The 24,337-nt window shown below is 50.6% G+C and overlaps 1 protein-coding gene across 2 annotated transcripts in view; it reads left to right on the top strand.

Moving 5' to 3' along the window:
• PRKCB (protein kinase C beta) overlaps positions 1–24,337 on the top strand; it is a 255,123-nt gene that overhangs the window by 192,980 nt on the left and 37,806 nt on the right. For both annotated transcript variants that reach the window (XM_019649900.1, XM_019649899.1), the window contains exon 10: positions 14,619–14,792. In XM_019649900.1, coding sequence (XP_019505445.1) covers positions 14,619–14,792 — 174 coding nt within the window. The remainder of the gene's footprint in view (positions 1–14,618; positions 14,793–24,337) is intronic.

Raw genomic sequence — 24,337 nt, 5'->3', positions numbered from 1 at the left:
ACAGTTTGGAGGGTTTGCTCTCCCGGGCAGGTGGGAGGGGGAGCATGCCTCGCTTACGTGGAGATAGATGCGTTTAGAGCTTTTGTTCCCGGGTACTCAGAGGCACTGTCCACTTAGAGCTGAAGGGTTCTGTCTGCACTTGGACCCTTCACTCTGCTCTTATTGGTCTGTGAGCCTTTGACCCCAGCTGCGCCGAGCACGACACTTCTTAGGCGTTGAACCTCTGTGGCTGTCGAGCGGTGTTGGAGTTCAGATGGTGTCCAGATGGATGAAGTGGGCAGAGGTGGGCTGGGTGGACTGCTTGTTCGAATCCACGGCGAGGACCCAATGGCGTAGACACAGCACAGGCACATCCCGCCCTGTATGAACTCCGGTCCTCAAAACCGGGCGTGCTGCCTACCAAACACCCCTTGACTAATGAATGCGGACACCACTTCCCTTCTGAGACTTCAGATGTGCTTCTTGGGATGGCTGGTGTGATCTAAGTCTCTTTAAAAGTCATACTGGGGGCTTGAATGGGGCCTTTCTTATTCTCTTGGACCCCTGAGTCTTGCCTGTGGGAGGTGCTGTGCTCATGGGGAGGGGGCAATGCAGGGGTGGGGGTGGGAGGCATGTGCCTGCTTAGGCGGACACGGATCTAACACGGGGAAGTTCAAATCCAGCAACACCAGTGTTCGTGTAAAAGTTCTATCACGGAGAATGATGGGTAACAGAAAAAAAATGATGATTGCCCAAGTGTCCATCAGTAGTCAGAAGTTAAATATACAGTGGTGTATCCAAGATGCATTCAAAAGAATGAGGTCTCTCTCTGCCCTCTCTCATGTCTGTCTATTATCTGTGTATCTATCTACCTATCATCTATTTATCTATCTATTTATCTATCATCTACCTATCTACCTATTAGTCAATCTACCAATCATCTATCATCTACCTATCTACCTGTCATCTATCTATCTATCTATCTATCTATCTATCTATCTATCTATCTATCTATCTATCAATCATCTATATATCTGTCTATCATCATGTGAGGATGTCCATGACATCGACTAAAAAATAGAAGCAACCCCAGAACATTATGCTTAGTAATATAATGTAATATATATAAATATAATTTATATTATATATAAATATATAATATAAAATAAACTGCACTTAGACTAAGTCTCTTTATGTAATGTAGTCATGGCCCCTACTTTCATTGAACTTGCCCCCCCAATGTTTTAGTATGAAAATGTTTGAATTCCAGAAAAGTTGAAAGAGTTATACAGTGAGCATCTATAATGCCCGTTACCTAGATTCTCCACTTAAGTGGGCTGTCTCTGCTTCCTCACATATCTGTCCCCCTGTCTCCACACCAGCCCATTTTTTAATGCATTTCAAAGCGAGTTGCAGACATTGGTACCCTTTACTCCTAAACTCTTCATCTGTGTCATTGAACCAGAATTCAATCTTTGTTTTTGATCATTTTTAAGGTAAAATTGACATACAGTGAAGTACCCAAGTGAGGGTATCAGCCTGAGTTTTGAAAACTGCACACTTTAAAACCAGTGGGGATAGACGCATTAATCAAAAAGTCACGCTCACAGAGGTAAAGCGTAACTGAGTTTCCCGTGTGCTGTGAGAGCCCGTGGGCGTGGGAGTGGCTCTCCCTGAAGGCAGGGAAGCCTTCCGTGACAAAGTGACTCTTGAGCTACATCTAAAGGATGAGTTAAGCTAACGACGCAGGAGGGAAGGGAGTCAAATGAAAATCTCAGAATGTCTTCTCTAGCTAACCCCACCCCCAGCCAGCCGCGGTCCATCTGAGTGGCGGGCAGAGCACCTGAGCTCCTTTGCTAGTCGGGGTGGGTTCAGCTGCTGTAACCAAGAAGTCCCCCAATGCATATTGGCTCAGGCACCTTCTCATTCATGTGACAGGATGAGATGGGTGTTCCTGGCCTCGCCCACTCTCTCCATATGGTATCAAGGGACCCTGGTTCCTTCCATCCTATGTGGCTCCATTAATCCTGTGGCCTTGTATAGTTGCCTGCATTCAGAGGGCGGAGGGAGACAGAGCACGGAGGAGGCACAAGCTGCTCTTTCAAAGACTCAGTTTGGAAGTGACACCCATCACTTCTGCCTACACGCTATTAGAGGAGATGGTAGTCATGTGGCCACAGCTTAGTGCAAGGGAAGCTGGGAGAAAGCTCTGGGTGGAAAGCGCATGGTCTCAGCCACACTCGTTCCTTTTCAGCTCTGGTTGGAATTTTTCTTGGGCACACAAAAGGCCTTTTGACGTTCCCCTTTAGAATTCCTCATGTATCACGCCCGGCAAACCAAAGCCTTGAAGCCCTCCTCGGTGATATGTCGTTGTGTTCATGCCAGGCGTGGGTGCTGCTTTCCCGGAAGCATAGCCTACGCCAGGAATACATCCAGTGGGAAGAAGTCGGCAGCTTATGAAATTCAAAGGGAAAAAGTGGAAAGTCCATAGAAACAGGGGGCCCAGGAATTACGTTTATTTCTTCAAAAAGCCCTGTGCGGGTCTGTTGCTCGATAGGCCTTTCGGATGGTCTGAAATCAAAAGCTGAGAGCTCAGTGACAGAGCTGAAGCCTCCTCTTCTAGTGCTGAACTCTCCTAGAATAATCCCAAGATTGGTGACATTGAGTGTCACCAAGGAAACCCCTGGTAGTAGCCCCTGGACCCTGAGACCATCTGTTGCTCTCCAAGGTGCTGAAACCAGCTCCTTCAGCTCCAAATCCCCTGTACAGCAGGGGCGAGTGTATTGTTTCTTCAACCTTAGTTATCCACGCTCCTGTTTATCCTCTGCCATGTACATACCTCCTTTATACTGTCTTAAATATTTTTCTTTAAATTGATTTAGTTGACTACTTCTTCTCAGCATTGCCCGAAGCAATAATGCACGGGAACCGCACAGGCTTAATAGACCATTTATGTAGTTACTTTAATACGTTTTAGGAGAATTTATTAAAAGGAAAGTCATGCTGTCTTTGTACTGCTGATGGTCCAGGCACCACATTTTTTTGTGAAAGAAAGAAAAAAGCAAAAACTGTCTTAAGATCGTACACTCACCACGACAGTTTGGCACTTCAATTACTATTGTATTTCTGAGAACAAGAAGTGTTTTGTGACTTATTTTTTATCCGTAGCTGGAAGGTACAGAAAGTCTTTGATCTTCCCTGTCCCCTGGATCCTTTCTTTTGGATGTGCACTCAACGTTTCCTGTATCCTTAAAAATCTTTCCTGTGATCTTGACCCTCCCTTCTCCAATCCTTATTCATGGACTATATCCAGAGAATTAAGCCTCTCTGTTGAGATTGGCTGCCCCCACCCCCTCCCCACCCACCCACCCTCAGCAGTTTCTGAAATACCTGTCCCCAGGTGTTCAGTGCTCCCTGAGCTCCTAATCCTCCCAATCTGAGCACAAGGTGTGGTCGCTGCTTAGGACAGCAGAGGGCAAGCACATGGGGGAGGCATTGGGATTAAGATTGGATCCCACACCCAATACTTCATTTTTATAGTAGCCGCCCACCAACAGGCACAATTCAGGGTTTGTTCATTCATGGAGTATTTGCTGAGCATATACTGTGGGCCAGACACTCTTCTAGGCGCAGAGGAAACAGCTGTGAGCCAAACAGACAAACATACCCACCCTCATGGGTCATATATTCTGGTGGTGACGATGGCAATGACACCACCTGACATTTTGAGTCCTTCCTGTGTGCCAGGCTCTGTCACAAGCGCTTTCTGTGTGTTGGCTCATACTTATGCTGTAACGGAGCTGCTATTATCCCATCTTACAGAGTGTGGAAAGAACTCGCTAAAACCTCACGGCTAGTTAGTGGCATTCGCCCACGGGTTTGGTGGAGGTACGGTGGGATCTTGGCTTCCTGACGGCAGACACTTGTCACTTGCACGTGTAGTCTCCGCAGGGGTCACCTCAGCAGGTCACAAACATATTTTTGCAGGTTGACCATTTTCTCCTCTGATTTTCTCATTTGCCCTCTATTTGTTTTCCCTCAGTGCTGAGCAGAGTTTGCACGTCTTGTTTTCTCTGAGCCTCTGCCCTTACACAAGCTGTGTGCCCAGAGTGATGACGGCCGTTTTCTGTTCTCCCTCATCACTCTGCCTGTCCATCACCCGTCTGTGTGGAGATGCTCATTGGAACTGTGAGCCATGAGCTGGGGAGAGCCCAGGAAACTGGGCTTCAGTTCCCCCTCCTCTGCCCTCCCCCCTCCTCTGCCCTCTCACCCCTCTGCCCTCTCCCCTCCTCTGCAGGCTTCAGGTCATAGGATCCCCCATCTTGGAGGCTTCCCTGGTGTGTGCAGTGACTCCTCAGCTGGTTCCTTTCCACCTTCAGCCTCCATATCTTCTCACCCTCACCAACTCTACCCCCATCCCCACTGCCTCCAACTTTTACTGAGCTCACACTGATTGCTATGGATTTGCATGCATTATGTCAGTTAATTATCACCATAGCCCTGCAAGGTAGTTACTGATACTAACCCCATTATACCCCCCCCCCCCCCCCCGAGACCACACAGCTGAGAAGAGGCAGGTGCAGGACTTGAAAGTTGGTTTTATGACTCCAGCTGCCTCTTTCCATCGCTAACAGCTCTCCCCTCTACTCTGGGGTCCACTTATCTCCACCAAACTGCTACTCTTTTCCTTTTGAAAACAGTTTCAAACTGCCCCAGAGCTGCATACTGACATTTGTGGGTCCCTCCTCCACGATGAAAAAAAGTTAAAAATCGTATCTTGTGATTATCCTGGTAGAAGGACGAAGCTATGGTTCTATGTTACAGCATTTTCTTCACCCTAAAAATTTATATTTTTCTTGTGATTTTAAGAAAAATTAAGATGCTCTCATGAGCCCCTAGAAAGATGGTGGCCCCAGCACTGTGCCAAGCGTGCTCAGTGAGGTCGCCCCTGGCTGCCGCCACGTCCGTCTGCAGCCTCGGAGCTTGTCTCCCCGACAGCCACCTGGTGACGAGTGTGAGCTTGGGTCTGGGCACAAGAGAGTGACCCCGAGCTGCCAGCCCTGGGTCACAGCGTCTTCTGTCGACGCCAAGCACAGCACTGAATTACGACAGGAAGAAACGGGCGGTTTAGTGCCAAGCACCAGCAGCAGAGCCCTCTTCTAGTCTTGGAGCTCCTGTGGTGGGAGTCGGTGCCCATTTTAATCCTGTCAGTGGTGTGGGTTTGCACGCACGCACACGCACACGCACAGGATGTGGTTATGTAACGCTGCAGCCCCTGCTGCTGTCTCCCCAAGCCGTCCGCTGAGCCCTTCCATCGCGGGCTGTGCAGACCACCCCGTCTTTGCGACCTGTCCCCGTAATCCTCTCCCGGAGAGCTTTCTGCTGTCTGATCTCAGACCCCTGCCTCCACTTTGGTTCTGTCCCCATCCTGGCGCTGGCCTCCTAACCCCCAGCCTTTCACAGGCGGTTCTGATTGCTGCGTGGTTTTGCCGGCTCATCGTCCAGGATCCCTGGGAGGCCCCCTCCCTTTCCGAATTCCTCCAGGTTGCTCAGTGCAGTGACTCACTGCATCTCTGTAGCCCCTACATTCACTAGTCAGAAGGCAGCAAATGACAGAGCAAGTGTAAGAGTCCCTATCCCCCAATGCGATTCATTATATCAAAGAAAAGGAAATGTCTGGAATTCAAGTTTTACAGCCCTCCCTCGGCCCTTGGGGGAGGCAGGCTGTCCAGCCAGAGTGAGTGCAGGGGGGTATTATTGAAAGCCAGAATGCGGAAGCTTCCAGGAACCCAGCAACCCCCCCCCAATCTTTCACCCTGCTTCTTGTGAGTGCCTGTCTCTGTAGATCTGTATTAGCACCACCTCCCTCAGCCTTATGTGACTCCCCAGTTCTCAATCTAATTCCTGAATCTAGACTATCCTAGAATTTTTAAATCCCAGGGAAGAGAAGCCAATGGTCCAGGATGGCGCAGGGATCCTAGTGACCCAGCTGGCTCTGGCTGAGGGGCGGGGCCCCTTTTCCAGCCGTCCATCAGGAAGAATGACAGGAGCAGCCTCTGAAAAGCAGGTGTGGGGCTGGCAGCTTCTGTAAAGAAGGGGGGCACACAGGCCCACGGTTCATTTAAGCCTATATATTCTTTAAAACGCTGCTTGACTCTTTGGGGAAAATACTACAAAGTTACATCTGGTCCTCTCATCGAAGGGCCAGCCAGTGCCTGTTACCATGGAAACCATCTCGGGATAGTTCACGGCCACTGGTGCAGTTGTCGTGCTGTCGTCATTCCTCCGTCTAAACCACATCTTCACGCGCTGTTTCAGAAATCCACAGCCCTGTGACGGTGAAGTCCCGGTTACTAACTGCATAGCCTGTTATCTTTTCTACAACAGACCTAATAGCAGAAGCCTGTGGGTCATAAACGCCCGACACCTGTGGCGAATATTTTGGACACGCACATACAGGCGGTTCCTGTGATTAAACGTGCCTTACCTTGTTCCACTGCCCCCCGTCCCCTCCGTGGTCAGTTTCACATGATGAATTGACCTCACTGAAAACCACTGCAGAGACGGGTAATATATTTGGAGCAGGTTCAAACCCCGGGCGTCTGGCTCCTGACGGCACAACCACTGGGCCACACAGCCTCTACTGCTCTCAGTGCCTGTGGCATCATCCACGAGTGGGGCTTGTGCACACGGAGCAGGTCAGATCACAGAAAAACAGGCGTCCTGTGTGCCACCTCACGGTTGACACGAATGGCGGACCCTTAAGTGTCTCATCGCATTTTCTTTCGGCAGAAGGCACCAATTATTGGTTTGTTTTCCCAGGGCACCGTCTGAAAACCAGTCAGATTAAATCTGCTTTTCTTTCGACCGTCTAGCTTTGTCTCGTATAATATACGAGTCAAAAAACGTTGATGAAGCACCCAGGTCTGCAACGCTGACTTCAGCTCCAAGAACACGGATAACGCCCATTGATACCTATCGATGCTGTCATATCTGGTCCATATCAGTAATTAGGATGGACGCGGCCCAGCGTTTTGAAACAGTTCTTTTGCATTTCCTGTGGCAACCCAACCAAACAGTGAAACGTTTCTTATACAATCCAACTAAACATCTTCGTGTCATACACAGGGGCTGGGCATTTCAGGCTATGCCTCCTCCATCTCCTCCCAACCGCTGAGTCATCTCTCTGGGCTATAGTGCTATTTGCTTAACAATAGCACTTTCATAGGCTGAAAGCATCTCCCTTTTGAACTTCCATCCACTTGTCTCTATCAGGTGCTCTGCTCATGGGGCAGAAGTTCGACTTGATTAAAGCCAAGCTGTGACATGGCATTCTTTTCAAAGGTTTAAATCTTAGTGACACCTGTCAGCCTGACCTCGGATCTGAAAACTGTTCGTCCATCACACAGATCTATGCCTCCCCGCACCATCGATGAACCCAGCACCCAGTTTCCACGAGACTCACTCTTGGTGTTGCATGTTCTGTGGGTTTGGACAGACGTGTTATAATGTGAACCCGCCATTAGCGGGTCACACATAGTAGTGTCACTGCCCTAAACTTCCTCTGTGCTCTGCCTGTCCATCCCTCCCGTCTGCAGCGTGTGCAGCTCCCCATGCGAGTTCTCTCAGCCTCCCTGATGTGACCAAGCTCACACAGCAAGCACGTGACAAAATCGGGATTTGAACTCACAATTCCAGAGCCGGACTTGTACCCACTATGATTTTACGATTCTAATTAGATGTAAACTTCTAGCTCATCAGACTCTGTCGATGTCACAGTCTCATTCTTACATCGAAGAGCTTGCCGGAGTGCCTGCCATGTTGCAGAGTTGAGGGTGCTGAAGTGACATTCGTCTTACAAACTGGCCGCCCCAACATTTCCTTCTAAACCCTGCTCCTGAGTGGGTGGGCGCCCTCGGAAGAGCAGATGGACGCTGTTCGCCCAGCGCTCCAGCCCCTGATGACAACGACATCATCCGCTCACTCCCAGTCTCCCCCAGGGCCGGCCAGGCCTGGCACAGGAAGGCCCCACGAATTTAGAAGAAAGATTCTGATTTAATTGGTCTGGAGTGTGGCCGAGCACCAGCCTCTCAAACCTCCGCAGGGAATTCTAATGTGCAGCTTGGAGGAAGCGCTCAGTGCAGGCAGGGAAGGCAGCCCAGGAGAGGGTGGGGGAGGGAAGGCCCCACCTGCTGTAAAGGGCAGAGTGGAGCTGATCTAAAGGTCTTCAGAGGGACTGGGCAGAACCTAAGCAGGAACCTGTCCCAGACAGCAGGGCACCCTCAAAGAGGCCGGGTCCTGCAATAGAGAGGGTACACGCCTGGCTTTAGATCAGCACCCCCATCCTGCACCCGCCTGGTCCACAAGTCTGCTCCCTCATTTGTGGGTGTAGGTGTGGGCCAAGGGGAGGAGGGGCGTCTTGTGGCTCCCCTGGAGGCCCACAGGGGACACACCTGGCTTTAACTTCTCGAACCTCCCATGCCGACTTCAGCTCACTGATCCTCTTCTCCCAAATTAGTGTTTGGGGACCCTCTGAGCCCCAAATGTCGTCTGTCTGTCTCTCCCTCTTAGATGCACCATTTGAGTTTGAGGTAGGGACCCTTTCCTGATCCCTGGGTGTCTGCTGAGTTTGCAGGCCCCGCGAAGCTCAGCGATTTAGTCCCCTCTCCACCCCGATCCCGACCCTATTGTTGGGATACTGTTAAGAGCATCATGCAAATATTTCTTTTAGACCTAAGTTCTAGGGAAAGCTTATTTTTCTCCTCAAAAAAAAAAAAGATAGAAAATATGAGCTGTTGTCATGTTTCATGCATCTGGATGCTTTGGCCCCGAGGGAGCTGAGGGTACACACACACACACACACACACACACACACACGTAAACACAGATGCACATACACACACACACTGTTTACAATATATACTATATATACATTTATATATACACACTATATGTTGTATAATCCTTTTAACCAGCTGTATCCAGGTATAATTTGCATACCATAAAGTTCACATATTTCCCATACTCCCCAGTTCTTGGGGAAACGTGGGTGGGACGGGATGTAGCCGTATGTGAATGAAACGATGCTAAGCCCTAAGTCGCTGAAGATGCTGAGTGACCTAGATGGAGGTGGTGGTTTTTTTTTTAGCTACTTCCCCCACTCAGGTCTTCTCCTTCATTCATGCAGCAAGCATTTATTGAGTGTCTGCTACGGGCTAGGTGTTGGGGCGCGGGCAGTGAACACGTCACACAATATAGCTGCTGTCGTGGAACTTCCATCCTCGGGAGGGAAGAACATAAACAAAAATGAACACAGTGCCCGCTGTGTGGTAAGCGCTGGGAAGCAAAACCAGGTTGAGGAAAGGGGTGGGGAGCCATCAACGGGGACTTGAGAGAAGGGGGTCAGGGAGGCCACGCTGAACGAGGCGAGGGAGCAAATTACCAAGCACATGGCGGGGGGTGAGGGCACCTACAGGCAGAACAGAGTGTGCGTGGACGTTGGGAGCAAATGGGGGGGCGGGTGTCAGGAGGCAGCTGCAGGAGGCCAGGGTCCAGACCTGGCACCTTAGACCAGTAGGGAGGCTGGAGGCGGCGCGTCTTTTGAATGGACAGCTGGCCAAACTTGCCGCCACGTTGCCTGAGAGATGGAGGAGGGGGACTTGAGGGCGACTGGATTGGGTTGTGGACTTCCCGCTAGTGTCTGCTGAAGTTGGGGGAATGGGGTAGCGGCCCTTGGTCCCTGACCACCTGTGCCCACTCACGTTAGTGGGCAGTGGACACACAGCACTGTTCCCTCATGGCCAATGTCCTTCCTCGACCGGTTGGGAGCTGGGAAAAGACCACAAGCAGCCCCTTGGCTGGGCCCCGAAAGGATGAAGTGGATGATAAGCACTGCGGTGGCTGGGACGGTGTCCCCCCGAAAGGGATGTTCACATCCTAACCGCTGGTACCTGTGATGACGACGTGATTGGGACACAACAGGGTCTTGGCAGATGCGATCAAGCAAAGATGAGGTCATCCTGGATTCGGGTGTCCCCCATCCAAGGACTGGTGTCCTTAGAAGAAGAGGATGTTCGGACACAGACACGGAAACACAGGAAGACGCCACGGGAAGGCCGGCAGGGAGGGGAGCGAAGATAAGCAGAGCCCAGACCCCTGCCAAGCTCCAGGGGCGCGAGGGGGGCCCCCGAACCCAGTCTCCCTCACAGCCTCTGGGAGCAAGTCTGCCGACACCTCGATTTCAGACTTTGGGTCTCCAGAACCGAGAGAGAATATATTCTTGTGGCCTCACGCCACCCCATTCCTGGTTCTTGGTTCTGGCAGCCCTGGGAGTGTGCTCCGGCTCCCGGGTGTCAAGCACTCACCATGCTCCCCAGCATGGTGACACCGGGTGCCACAAGGTCCCCTCTGTGCCACCGAAAGCTAAGGACTGTAGGTGTCCCTGTTTTATAGACGAGGACATTAAGGTGCAGAAAAGCTAGGTGACTTTCCCAAAGTCATGCAGCCAGCGTATGGAGGAACTTGGACGCGTCCCAGGTGTTCTCGGTTGGAAGCCCTAAATTATGCAACGCTGACCTGTAACCAGGAGCCACAGGTCCAGGCACACGAGGCCCTCGGGCTGCGCCCGTCCAGCTCATCACAACACGCTTCCCAGCCAGAAATCCCTGCGCTCCTTGCCTCAACTTTATCCGTTATCACTGGAGCACTGTGATTTATCACATCTCTCCCAGGAGACGCTTGGGTGACAGATGTGGCTTGGAATTTGATAAGCACGTCACTTCCACACAGCCTTTCCATCTGTGTGGGTCCTCACCCTGGAGATGAAGGGACAGCTGAGCAAACAGCTCGCCCCCTCCACGCTGGTCTGAGCTGAAGTGCAAACTCCAGAGATGGCATGGGACAGTGAGGGAAAGGTCATTTCCACTCAGAGGGACATTTGAGAGCACGGCCATTGCCGCTGCTGCTGGCGCTGTGGCGACTTTTCTGCTGCTTTTTTCTCCCAGGGCCCAGGTGGAGGAAGTAAGGTCTTCTCCGGCCACGTAAGGCATGCCTGTCCCATTTGTGGGGACGTCACCAGTGCCTAGCCCAGGAGTCCCAACAGAGTTCGTGGAATGGATGGGTGGATTGGAGTCGTGGCTGCAGCGCAGACTCAGACCCAGCTCCTCGCGACACGCAGATGGTTGGTGTGTTCGTGGTTGTGTAAGAAATGCGAAAAGGTGATCATTTGCAGACAGGGCAGCCTCACCTTGCAACTCGGGGCTCAGAGCATCAGAGGAGGGGTGGCGAAGAGCATGAACGTGGGAGGCAGGTGACCTAGGAAGTGCCACTGCCTCCTGGAGTGACGAGTCACTAACTTGTCACTTCACTGGCTTCGTCATCTGTGAAGTGGGGATAGCCGTCGTGCCTACGCGGCACAGTTGTGTGAGAATTAAATGAGATGGTGCACAGTGTGAGAGAGTGGGCGGGGTGGGTGCTTTTATCAGCCCCACGCCAGTCACCTTCCATGGGGCATGGGTCCCCCCCCTCCGACACCCACACCGGGCCACGCCCTTTGAACAGCAGCTGTTCTTGGTGCCAGGGCCGCTCTGCCTGCTGGGTGTCTCGGAGTCGGCGGCAGACACTCGCTTGCTGAGTGTCAGCTCGCTGGCAGCTGGAATCGGGAACCTGAGGTCTAGAGCGTGAGTGTGCACTTCCTGCAGCGTATCTGGGTCAAGGTTTACAGAGCTAGGTGGTTTGAGCCTAAGAGCACAGTCCCCCTCCCTTTGGCTGGAATGTGCCCCCCCCCCCCGTTTCTGCCTGGCCGGTCCTGTGACACTTCCAGTCTCTGTTAAGCATCATGTCAGAGTGTCGTCTGCTGACCACTGGGTCCTGCTAAGTCCTCCATTGAAACCCAGAGCACCCCACACTTCTTCTTCAGGGGTTCACTCTCAATTGAAGTAGGTCATTATTTGTGCTGGAGTGTAAGCTTCGTGAGGAGAGGGACCTTGTCCCTCTGCATCCCCAGGGCCTCGCTCAGTGCCTGGCACATCCCGGACACGTGGTTAATGCTTACTGAATGAGTGGGTGACTCGGCCACCCTCCCAGGCCCTGGATAAGACCAGGGGTGGCACAAAGAACTCCATCTCTGGCGCCTCACTCAATTGAAGCTTTAAAAAAAAGGGATTGAAAAGAGTGTGCATCATCAGACCCAGGAATTAAACAACCCTACGTGACAGGGGCCACCCCCGACCATGCTGGGTGGCATTAGTGCATGTATGAATTTTTTTTTTTAGGGGGTGTGAATTTGGATGTTTCTTGCTGCATAACAGATCACCCTAAAACTCAGAGGTCTAAAGCAACAGCAATGATCTGTCATTTCTCCTAGCCTCTGTGGGTCAGGAAATTGGGGTGCTTGCTCGTTGGTTGTGGTTCGGGGTCTCTCTTGAAGTGGCCGGAGCTGGGGCATCCGGTGCCGCCTGGACACCAGCTCTTCATTTGGTCTCAGGGCCTCTCCACGTGGCCTCATTCTGTGGCCTCAGGGCTCCAAAGGCAGGTGACCTAAGAGTACAGACAGAAGCCACTGCCCCAGAGGTCACGCAGGGTCACTTCCACTGTCTTCTGTCTGCTGAGGCCATCACACAGGCCTGCCCAGTTTCAAGGGAAGAGAGCATACACATCTTGAAGATGGTGAAGTAGGCAGTATCTATAGACAGGTTTCAAAACCACCCCAGGATATCACTTCATGACCCGGGGAAAGCTCTCGAAAAGCTCTCCGAGGAGGGGCAGAGAGATTTTTGTTGAAAAGGAAAGCTCTCTCTGTCTGGCTGATTTCACGGAGCATGATACCCCTAGGTCCCTCCGTGTTGTCGCAAATGGCAAGATTTTATTCTTTTTTATGGCCGCGTAATAGTCCATTATGGGTTTATGTATATACACGACATCTTCCTTGAAAAAGGTGAAGGGGGAGTATGAGGTACAAACTAAGTCACAGGGATGTAAAGTACAGCCCAGGGAATGCAGTGAATAATATTGTAATGACCATCAGTGGTGACAGACGGGCACTACACTTATTGTGGTAACCATATTGTAAGGTATGTAAACTTTGAATCACTGTATTGTACACCCGAAATGAATATAATATTGTATGTCAACTCTATTCTAATAAAAAACGAGAAAAGCAAAGCTTGTTAGACTATTAAGGAGCGAAGGGACATTTCCTTCTCAGCCCCACTAACGACTGCTGAGAAATTGTTAGGAGAATCAAGATAGAGGAGCCTGTGGTCACCTGCTGACCATGTTCAATGAATCAGTGTTGCTAGTGCCTCAGAGAACAGCACATTTAGTGATTCGAGTCAAGGTGAGGGGAGGCGCTCGTTAAAATGTAGACGCCCAGGCCACTGCCCAGAGCGCCGATTGAATGACAGGTGACGCTTGGAATCTATAGCGAACAAGTCTCCTCAGAGGCACCATCCTTAAAAGAATGGGATTTGCCTTGTTTTAGGTCGTGTCCCATCCTGATGCTGTTTGGCTTCCCAAAAGTTTTACTTTCCTGAAGAACTTGAGCTTCTCAAGCAATAGTTTTGTCTTACGGGCTCTCTAAGAAACAGAAATCTATTCAAACTAATACAAATGAAAATGATAACGTTATTGCAGGGTGTGGAGGTTTCTAATGGGAAGCAGCCAAGCCGCACGAGAGATGGGAACCACAGCTGGAGAGCCAGGCTGCTACTTGTTCTCTGGCCTCTGGCTCCTCACACATCTGTTTCATTCTTCTTTGCCGGCATGTGGACAAAACGGACCACTCGGGGCAGACCTGTGTGTGTGTCCTCTGTTCAGGGCCTCAGGGCTGATTACTGGAGTATCCTAATTGCAGATTCTTAGGAGAGAGACCCTGATTGGCTCGGCTTAGGTCAGTCATCTACCAGTCAGCTGTGGCCAAGTGGGTCCACGGCCCAATCAGAAGGTTCTTCCCAAGAGGCGTCTTGGGAAGGGTCCCTGCTGGTCACTCTTCCCTCTGGCACTGTCCCAACCAGTGAAAACAATGAAGTGTCGTGAGTCACACCGATTAACGTGCCCTGCCTGTGACCACAGCTGCATGGAGGGACGCCCCGGGGACAACAGAAGTGGGCATCGAGAGTTCCCATTAATCATCCCGGTAATGAATGTCTGCTGCCTTCCTTCCTCTCTGGGGCGCAGTCAGAGCGTGTGTGCTTGTTTGCTGCTGTATTCCCAGTGCGGAGCGGGCTGGTAATGAAGATGGAGTGATTAGACGAATAAGGAAACAAATGGCCCCCATTCAGGAATCCCCCACCAAATAATGGTTGAACATCTACTGTGTGCCAGGCACAATTCCAGGGTCTTCAGTTCCACCAAGGAACAGACGGGCAAAGGTCCTTGTTCTCCTGGGGTTTCTGTTCTCACCGCGTTGGCTGGTCCTGGCCCCACATCCCAAAGGGGCTTGGTCATTAATCGCGCTTGGAGCCACCCTCTGTGGCCTGGGTTCAGCCATTCCAAGGCTGAGGTCTGTGGACACTGCATCGGTCGCGTCAGGGCCTGCAGGTGGAGCTCGGCGTGGATCTGAGGGACCGGCGGCGGCCCTCGGCTTGGCCCCGGCCCCTCCCGCTGCCCTGACCTGCCGGCTCGCTCTCTGTCCCTCCCAGGTCATGCTCTCGGAGCGGAAAGGCACAGACGAGCTGTACGCCGTGAAGATCCTCAAGAAGGACGTGGTGATCCAAGATGACGACGTGGAGTGCACGATGGTGGAGAAGCGGGTGCTGGCCCTGCCCGGGAAGCCGCCGTTCCTGACGCAGCTGCACTCCTGCTTCCAGACCATGGTAACTGGGCTGGGGGCCCCGACTGCCCCCCGCTCCGGGGTGTCTGCAGGCTTTTCAGAGCCATCCCAGCAGCACCCACCCCACAGACAGGCCTGGGTTTTTCCCATTCTGGGGACAGGAACATGTGGGGGCCCAGGGAAGGCTGCTGAGAATTTCTGAGAAGCGCCCTCCCCGGAGGCAGATGCTGTCTCAACAAAGATAAAGGTGCTCAGGCAATTGGTTTTACAACCAACAGAGCAGGGCCCTTCTCTGACAGCAGGAGGTGACTTGGGGACAGGCACTTGGGACTTTCGGTCTCACGAGATGAGAGTAATAGCAGAACTGGGTGGTTAAGGCAGCCCCAGACCCTCCCCCATCCTTTCTCGGTTATCTTCCTGACCCCTGTCCTGGGTGGGCGCTGTTACTGTCCCCAGTTTATAGATAAGGACGCTGGTGTTCCGAGAAGTTCGGTCCCTCGTGCAGTGTCACACAGTAGGTAGCGGTGACGCTGGGAGTGGCTCTGCAGGACTCCAGGACCCCAACCTCGGAGGCCTTGCCACCCTGCCTGTGCCTCAGCTCTATGTTCCTTCTAGTTCGTAAATTATTGTCACTCTCATGGTCACACCTCACTTTCACAAGAACCGCATATACGCAGCTACTACTGTCCCCATTTCCGCCCAAAGGAAACGGAGCCTCGGGGGTGAAAAGGGCAGGTGTCCTGATGCTCTTTGGGGGTTCTTTGTACTATGAAAGGGTCACCTACTTACCCCACAAGGACAGTGGAACGATTATGGTGCAAATGATTTTACAGTGGAGGAGGGGCCTGCGTGTATCTGAGCGAACCGTTGTGAGCATGGCAACGGGGGGGCCAGGCGGGAAGTGATGCCCCTCCCTGGGGAAGGCCTGTGAAGGGGGTCACCTGGCTACTGCTCACCTTCTAGAAGAGCCCATCTCCTAGGTTGGTGCTGCAGAGCGGGTGGCATCCTAGGCTACAGCAGGCAGCATCGCCGAAAATCTGGTCATTGCTGCCAAGACACAGGACACCAGTGCTTATTGATTCTGGCCGCAAATGGTGATTTGGTGGCGTAAGTGTGTCAGGACACAGCTGCATCACTGGGGGGGGGGGACCTCAGTGAGGAAAAGGGATAAAGTCCCCATTCCTTTGGCATTTACTCCCTCACGGGGGGACACAAAATATAAACAATAGCCACCTTAAAAAACAAAGGGGACAGAGATGGAAGGATTGGGACAGAGATGCTGTTTTGGATAGGAGGACCAGGGAAGGTCTTTCTGAGAAGGATGACATTTCAGCAAAGACCAGAGCCAGGGAGGGAGCAAGGCCTGTGAGTTACGTGGGGACCAAGTGTTCTAGACAGCAGGACGAGGGAGCGTAAGTGCCTGAGGCGGGAGCATGCCCAGTGGGTTTGAGGCGCTGCCAGGAGCCCGCTGTCGCCCGAGTGGCTTGTCATTTTGTATTTCGTGACCCAGAATTCCTTTATGAATCAGCTACCTTTTTTAAAAAAAAAAATGACAACTCTGGTATAACATGCTGCAAAGTGGATATGTTCGTCTTGCCAGAGACTTTGAATTTTGAAGATGAGACATCCTTAACAGGATAAAAAATATATATATATCCTGAAGGCGGTCAACTTAGATAAAAGGGAAAAAAGACACCCACCAATATACAAAACAACTTTTGTCATTCTGACAACGATGCAAATTTAATTACTAAAAACTTATTTAGGAAAGTGGAGTTACATCGGACGTATTCTTAGACAATTGGATCAAATAATCTTGTAAAAGTATTCATGGTACGACGTTAGCAGAAAAATATAGGCTGTTCACTTCTATTTAAGAGAGTATTCTAAATGTGTTCAAACGAACGTGTGCATAGAAAAGAATCCAAAGATGACATAGATGGAATTGAAACATTGATTTTGATTTAGGGAGTTAGGGAGGGCTCTGTGGGTAATTGTCTTCATTTTGAATTTGTGTGATTTCAGCAGCGTCTGTAACAAAACAGCTTACAAAGTGTTGCATGTGCCACAGAATGTGCCAAACGTCAATACCCAAATAGCTGCGACAACCATCAGAAGGGGGTTGAATTTTTAGAGCCGCTCATTAGATGAACTGGTCTTAGGTGAGTGGGGTTTAGGCAAATGGTTCTAGCCACACAGAGGGCTGTGCACAGCTCCTCAGCGAGGCCTGTGTCACCTCCAGGGAGTCGCTTCACAGCTCGGAATATTGCTTTCATTGTCTTTAAAGTGGGCATAATGAGTGAGGATTAAAAGAGGTTATGTACTGAGTGCATAAGGAGCAGTCAGTGGAGGCCACCTGCATTATTGGAGCTGCGCTGGGGGGGTGAAGGGGAGCCTCGCTGCATAGCCCGCAAAAGGATTATCTTTGTCCTGGGGGCAATTGTCAGCCGGGCACATTCATGCAATTTCCCGACTGCCAGTGGGCACAGGCAGTTAAATCTCCTTAGCAAAACATCTATTTTAAATGTTTTCTTTTCAATTGAACATATGCACTTCTTCTTTTTTTTTTTTAAATAGAATTAGATTTTATGAGTCATTGAAGGACAGAAGTTACTTCCTCCCCAAATTTGCTGCCGTGGCCCAGCAAGAACTCAGCTGCAAGGCATGCTGGGAGCGACATCCACCCAAAATGCAAGAGGGGACAGGGCAGGGGATGGGAGAGATTGTGCTTGGAGAGTTGGCCCCTGACGGCCTGTCCATGGAGCACTAAGAGTGTCCAAGTTCTGGTAACTCGGTCGGCAGCAGTCCCCGAGGATATGGTTTGATGGAAGGACATGGCTGTAGGAAACGGTGGCTGTAGCCTCAGTCAGCGATGGTTGGGTTGCAAGAAACAGCGTGCTCCCTTCTCCAAATTACGTCACGCTTCAAAAGGAAAAGGGATTTTATTGGACGGAAACAACCAAAGGCAAAGCCGTACCCGAGCCTCCTGAAGAACCAGAACTTGTAACTTCAAAGCTTTCTAGCCTGAATCTCATGCCTTTCTGCTTGTTGCCTTGTGTTTCGCCATGCTCACGGTATCGTGGCTTCTTCCTTACCCTTGCCCTTTGCCTAGCTGCCAGATTCCCCAGGTTCCCATGCATACTCATGGGAAAGTTCATCTGATTGGTTCAGCGCAGGGCACGTGTTTTATTCGTGGGCCAATCAGCTGATGTTGGGCTACTGCCGACTTGGTAGGAACCCCTAAGACAAGGGTTTTAGCTACAGAAAAGAAATAATTGGTGTTTGTATCAGGTCAGAGACTTCGTCTTGAGCCCAAGAAGACTGAGTTTCAGGAACAGGACACAGCCTGCTGTAGCCTTGCAAACATGGCATTCAGTGAAGAATAGAAGGAGGGAGAGGCAGAGGAAAGAGAGGAAGCTGGGGAGAGCTTAGCAGGTGTCTGGCCTTCAGGCAACTGAAGGTATTCCAGGATCACGGCTGCAGGAAAGGACGCAGGCATGCAACCAAGGCAGATAAAGCTGGGGCACGTGGGAAGAGCACCCAGCCTGGCTCTCTCTGGCTTCCTGGGGGCGGCCCTTGCATATTCACTCAGGAACCAAAGGTCCGTGGAATCCTGGAGAAGAGAGGTGGTTCTTGCCCTGAAGGAACTTCTCTCTGCGTGGAAGGACAAGGTGTAGAAAGCTGTGGCAAGGTCAGAGGGGCGTCCGCTGCGTGGTTCTGATGGTGAGGCTCAGGCTGGAGGGAAACGGCGTGCGATGCTCATCGCTGGCCACACACTTCCCTGATGAGGCCCTGTTAGTTTGCAGGCCTTCATGTGTGTCCTCTGATATGTCTTTGCAACACCCCTATGAAGGAGAAGCTATGATTCCCCGCTTCCGGAAGGCAGAGGAAGCTTAAGTATCTGATGCAGTCTCTCACAGTGGTAACCAGTGTAGCCAGAACTTGAACCCAGGACCAGCTCATGCCCATCAGAGCACCACACAGCCACTCGAGAGAAACAGACAGATCTGAGCCATGAGAGGAACAGCTTCCAGACAGGATTAACTCACGGACCAGCCTGGAAAATCAGTAAAAATCAGTAAATAGGTAAACGCTTATTGCCACTCACCTTAGAGGCACACGGTCCACGCTCTTAGAGTTGCTCGGTGTTGATTTTCTCTGTCCATTTATCTTATTAAAAGGGGCAGGTGTCCCCCTGGCTATCACATGGGCATCACATCACAGCCCACTTTCAGTTGTCTTGGAAGAAGAATGATGATCTCTTTGAATTCTCTCCCCCGACTCCCCCACCCCAGGGGAGTCCTGCCTGTCCCACCCAGCCAGCATTTTCAATCAGGCTGTCCTCATACTCACGCTCCAAATTCAGGAAACTGTCCAACCATTTTGCTTGATGTAGTGACAGATATTTAATTCTGTTGATTTACTGGTTGAATATGAGAGAGAAAGGAGAAAGGAAACAATAATAACAAGGGCAATTTGGAAGAAACACGTTAGAAGTTGAGCACACTGGCTAGATTGAAGAAAAAGATGGTGAGCTCACTTCCCTGAGTGTTTAATTGGCGTTGACAGTGCAACGCCCACATAGAAACGTCCTGTAGCCAGCTGAACTGACCAGCGCCCAGGAGACCGGGAGAGTGCAGACATGGAAGTCAACAGTCATCAGCCCGGAGAGATGGGAGGTGAAGTTTTGAGCTGTGACAAGTCTTGGGCAGGAAGGAGAGAGCCAGGCCGGGGCTCGTGTTGATAGTCAATAAATACTTTGTGACTTTCATGTCATACACAAATAGGTCCTCATCAAAATCTTCTGCCTGGGGGCGGCCGGTGAGCTCAGGTGGTTGGAGCTCAGGCTCATAACACCAAGGTTGCCGGTTCAATTCCCACATGGGCCAAGGAGCTGCACCCTCCACAACAAGATTGAGGCAATTGCTTGACTTGGAGCTGATGGTACTGGAGGGACACACTTCCCCAATAAAATTTTTTTTAAAAATCAACTGCCTGTGGCGATGAGGTTCTTCGGAGGCCTTGAAATAATGTCATAGGAAGAATGGGGCCCAAAGTCAGGTTTCAGGGCAGGAATATGTGTAAGGACTGGTGGCGGTCACAACTGTGGCCGCAGCCCCAGAGCTCCATCCCTGCGCCTCTCCTGCAGTGTCTTATCACGTTCTATTTTAGGTGATGGCTTGAGTTAGGTGTGCATGTGTTGTTGTTTTTTTTAAATTGGGGAATATTGTGTTTTTCCAGGACCCATCAGCTCCAAGTCAAGTAGTTGTTTCAATCTAGTTGTGGAGGGTGCATCTCAGCGGCCCATGTGGGGATCGAACCGGCAACCTTGGTGTCATGAGCACTGAACTCTTCCCAACTGAGCTAACTGTCCACCCCACGTGTGTCCGTGTTTTAACTGAGATTCTGAATTCCCTGAAGGCAAAGCCTGCATCTGATTCATCATTTTTGCCCCTTTAACACCTAATACATGACTTGCAAAAATCAATGCCTAATAGAAGTTGTGAAATGCACTTCTTTGCTCCAAAGTGGCTCGGGCAGTGGTGTCCAAGTTTTGACAACCCTTACTCTTGAGCGGGAGATGAACTTTGGATGACGCCGACAAATGGCATTTGTTTTGATAATAAGTCATTTAAGGGACTAATGTCCCAAAGCCAGACTGAATATAGCGTAGAGCTCATAGACTCCAGATATGTGTTTAGTTTTCACAGTGACAGTGAATGTCCATCTATGAGTTAGATATGAAGTTTAACACTTTTAAATAACCATGTTTAAGTATTCCAAAGCCACTTAAGAATATTATTTTTTAAATTGCCAACGTTAGTGGATGAGGCAGGCAGACATGATAAATAAAGATGGTGAAGCTGGTGGAGGAAGTGAGGGAAGCCTCCCTTCTCCTCTTTTGTAACCATGCATTCTCATCCCCCTCTCAACAGTAATAGCTGTAAAATCAGGAGCTTCAAGTGCTGGTTGTATTTTTTTCACCAGACCCATGAAAATCGCCACAAAACTATAAAGGTAGAGACAGTTGCGTCCATCGCCCAGCTAACGTGTGAGCCCTCACCCCTTGTCGGGGAACACTGCTGCTGGGAAGCGTATGTGGTCTCCCCACGTGTCGGGGATCCTTCGCTTGGGCACCATGGATTTTTCGCAGCAGCATCCCCTGCAGTAGAGCGCCTGGCACGGCATGGCCATCGTTAAGCGTTGGTTCCGAAAATGAGATGACAGCAAGATGCCAGCCCTAATGCTTCGTAGCTGGAGCGGCGGTGTGCCAGAGCCAGACTCAGCCCAGCTCAGAGATGATGGGCCTCGGGGCTCCCCCACATCCCCTCGGTGGTAGAAACAGCACAGGACGTGGCGTTCACCCCGGTGGGGCTGTCCCCGCCATGTCGGGATTCTGACAAATGAGTGCAGGGGACACGTCAAGTTCCACCAAGCAGAAAGCAAGCCGCTGCCTTCTCTCCCTCACTTCTCTCTCTGTGGCCAATGCCATCTGCTAGTTTTAAAAATAATTTTTAAAAGCAAGTGTTTTGGTTCTTTGCAACATGCAGCAAAGACAGATGCTATTTTTAGGCTTGTTTTCTGTCAACCCCCCCCCCAAAGAACCAGGATCTGGGTGTCGGCAGTCTGGCTGACTGTCCCCACTCCTCTACTAACTTGTACGTGACCTTTCCGCAAATCTCACTTGTCATGGATGCTGGGAACAGAAGTGACAGTTCTGCCTCCCTGTCGGCCCCTCATTAGCGATGTTGAGAAGGTGCCACAGTATCGGTCTGAGGAAGTCCTTGACGTTTCAAAGAGTAGTTGATTATGCTGTCCTCCTCCCCGTGACCTGCCAGCTTCTGTCTTGACATGGAGCTGGCTTTCTACGTCCCTCCTCCCCCCTCCCCAGATTGGAAGCCCTCAGAGAGCAGGACACAGCCACGCATCTGTAGTGTAAGCTCAGAGCCTTACACGGGAGGCAGCCTAACAAGAGGTTGCCAGTGTAGACTCTGGAACCGATCAGCCTGTGTTCCAATCCTGAATCGGCACCTTCATTGCTGAGTGACCACCGGCAAGGTACTTGCCGTTTCTGAGCCTCAGTGTTTGCGTCTTTAAAAGGAGGAGAATGGTAGGGCCGGCCGAGTGGCTCAGTTGGTTAAGAGCTCACTCAAGAGTGCGAGCTCTGAGCAACAGGGTCGCCGGTTCAATTCCCGGCCCGAGCTGAGCTGCTGCTGAGCTGCCAACAGGTGGCAGGATGGCTCAGCTAAAAAAAAAACACCAATAAATAAAAATAAATAAAAGGGGGAAGATGGTGATACTGGTCATGTTGGGTTGTTTAGAAAGGTAGGTGAGGCGCAGGATATAAATTAGCACTCGGGGGGCCGGCCGAGTGGCGCGATGGTTAAGAACTCGCTTGGGATGCCAGAGGGCCCGGGTTCGGATCCCACATATGAGGGCCAGTGACACTGCCCTCTACAGCTAAGATGCTGAACAACAGCTCAACCTGGAGCTGGGCTGCCGTGAGTCGCTGGCGATGGCGTAGGCTGCAGTCCCTGTGGCAGTGGGTTGCCATGGGCTACCGTGTGTAGCCAGCAGCCAGTGTGAGCGGCCAGCAGCCGCAGTGAGCGGCCGTCCAGAAGCCGGCGACTGATCTGCCTCGCCTGGGAGGAGCGCAATGATGGTGCCAACTTGGGCCAGTGAAGCAGTGTCCTCCACAACTAGATTGAAGAACAAAACGACAGCAACTTGTCTGTTCCCCTTCCCCTAATTCCCCAGTACTGTTCCCATCCCCCCAATTACCCAATAATAAAAAAAAATCTTTAAAATAAAAAAATAAATAAATAAATAAATAAATAAATTAGCACTCGGTTCAGTCACAGGACGGTAGCTTGATTTCCAGTTGCTCTTATTCTAATTATTAGGCCCTCGATAGACATTCAGCAAATGCTCACGTGACTGTTACATAGACGATACAGCTCTGTGCACTATAAGCAGGGTTTGTTAGGTAGTGGAATAAACATTTGTTGCCTGGCTGCCATCTTGTTGGACGTTTTCCGTATGTAAATTGATCCTGTGATAGATAGAAAGGCATGCTTTGACCGAAACAGAAGCCTCTAAGACGTGAAGTCATTCGTTCTCGTAGCAAACACCCTTTGATGGAAGGCGAGAAGCAGGTCTCATGCAGGTGCTGCCCAGGGACTGTCACACATGTCTGTCCCCTCAAGTCCCAGCAACAGCACCGGGGCTCTGTCACTATCTCCATGTCGCAGGAGGGGGACAGATGCCTGATACATGCTGCGAATACACCCAGCTTCCAGGGACCAGAGCTGGGTTCCACAGAAAGTCTCTTTGGGTATCTACTATGTGCTGCTCATCACACAGCTGAGCAGGCACAGATCCTGACTTGGAGGGGTTCACATCTCCCTTGAGAGACGTGTGGAAAAAATCCCAAATGGGCTGTAGATTTCTTTTTCTGGCCCAAATTCTTTCACTTCTGGATATGCCCTCCTAAGTCATCCTTTTTCAAACTTTAATCATTCATTTTTTTTCCCATACTCACTGTGTTATCTGTTACTGAATACCTGAAGACTCAGGACCTCAAAACAACAATAAATATCTGTTGTCTCCGTTTCTGTGGGCCGGAAGCTCAAGAGTAGCTTCTCTGGCTGGTTCTGGCTTTGGGGTCTCTCAAGAAAGTTGTATGTCTTCTTGGGAGAAGTGTCTGTTCAGGTCCTGTGCCCACTTTTTTATTGGATTGGTTTTTTTTGTTTGTTTTTGTTGAGTTGTATGAGTTCTTTCTACATTTTGGATATTAGCCTCTTATCGGAGGCTCTGTTTGCAAAAATCTTGTCCCGTTCGGTTAGTGGCCTCTTAATGTTGTTGTTGTTGTTGTTGTTGTTGTTGTTGTTGTTGTTTGCTGTGCAGAAGCTTTTTCTTTTAATATAGTCCCATTTCTTTATTTTAGCATTTACTCCCCTTGCCTTTTGGGGTTAAATTCATAAAATCCACTCTGAGCCCAAGGTCCATAAGCTTAGTACTTATGTTTTCTTCTATGCAGCTTTTTGTTTCAGTTCTCGTATTTAGGTCTTTATCATGCTAAGTGACATAAGTCAGATGGAAAAGGACTGTAACCATATGATCTCACTCATATGTGGGATGTAAAACAGAAAGCGACAAACAAACAAAATAAACTCATAGACACAGACAACAGAAGGGTGGTTACCAGAGAGGAAGGGGATGGGGCAGGAGGAAGAGGGCAAAGGGGGTCAAAGACACGGTGACGGACAGAGATTCGACTTTGGGTGGTGAGCACACAAGCAATATATAGATGATGTATTGTAGAATTGTGCACTTGACACTGATATCATCTTATTACCCAGTGTCACCCCCATAAATTTAATTTTTTAAAAAATGGAAGTTGCAGTCCAGTAGCCAGCCTGGGTTGCATTCATCTGACGGCTTGACTGGGGCTGGAGGACCCGCTCCAAGGTGGCTCCACTCGGGTGGCCAGGAGTTGGCTGTTGGCAGGAGGTCTGGGTTCTCTGCCACATGTACCTTCCCACAGTGCTGCTTGAGTGTTCCCAGGACATAACCACTGGTGTCCCC

This window comes from Hipposideros armiger, unplaced genomic scaffold (assembly GCF_001890085.2).
Source record: "Hipposideros armiger isolate ML-2016 unplaced genomic scaffold, ASM189008v1 scaffold_135, whole genome shotgun sequence".
NCBI lineage: Eukaryota > Metazoa > Chordata > Mammalia > Chiroptera > Hipposideridae > Hipposideros > Hipposideros armiger.
Note: the sequence above shows the minus strand (reverse complement) of the source record. Positions and strands in the feature narration are given on the sequence as shown.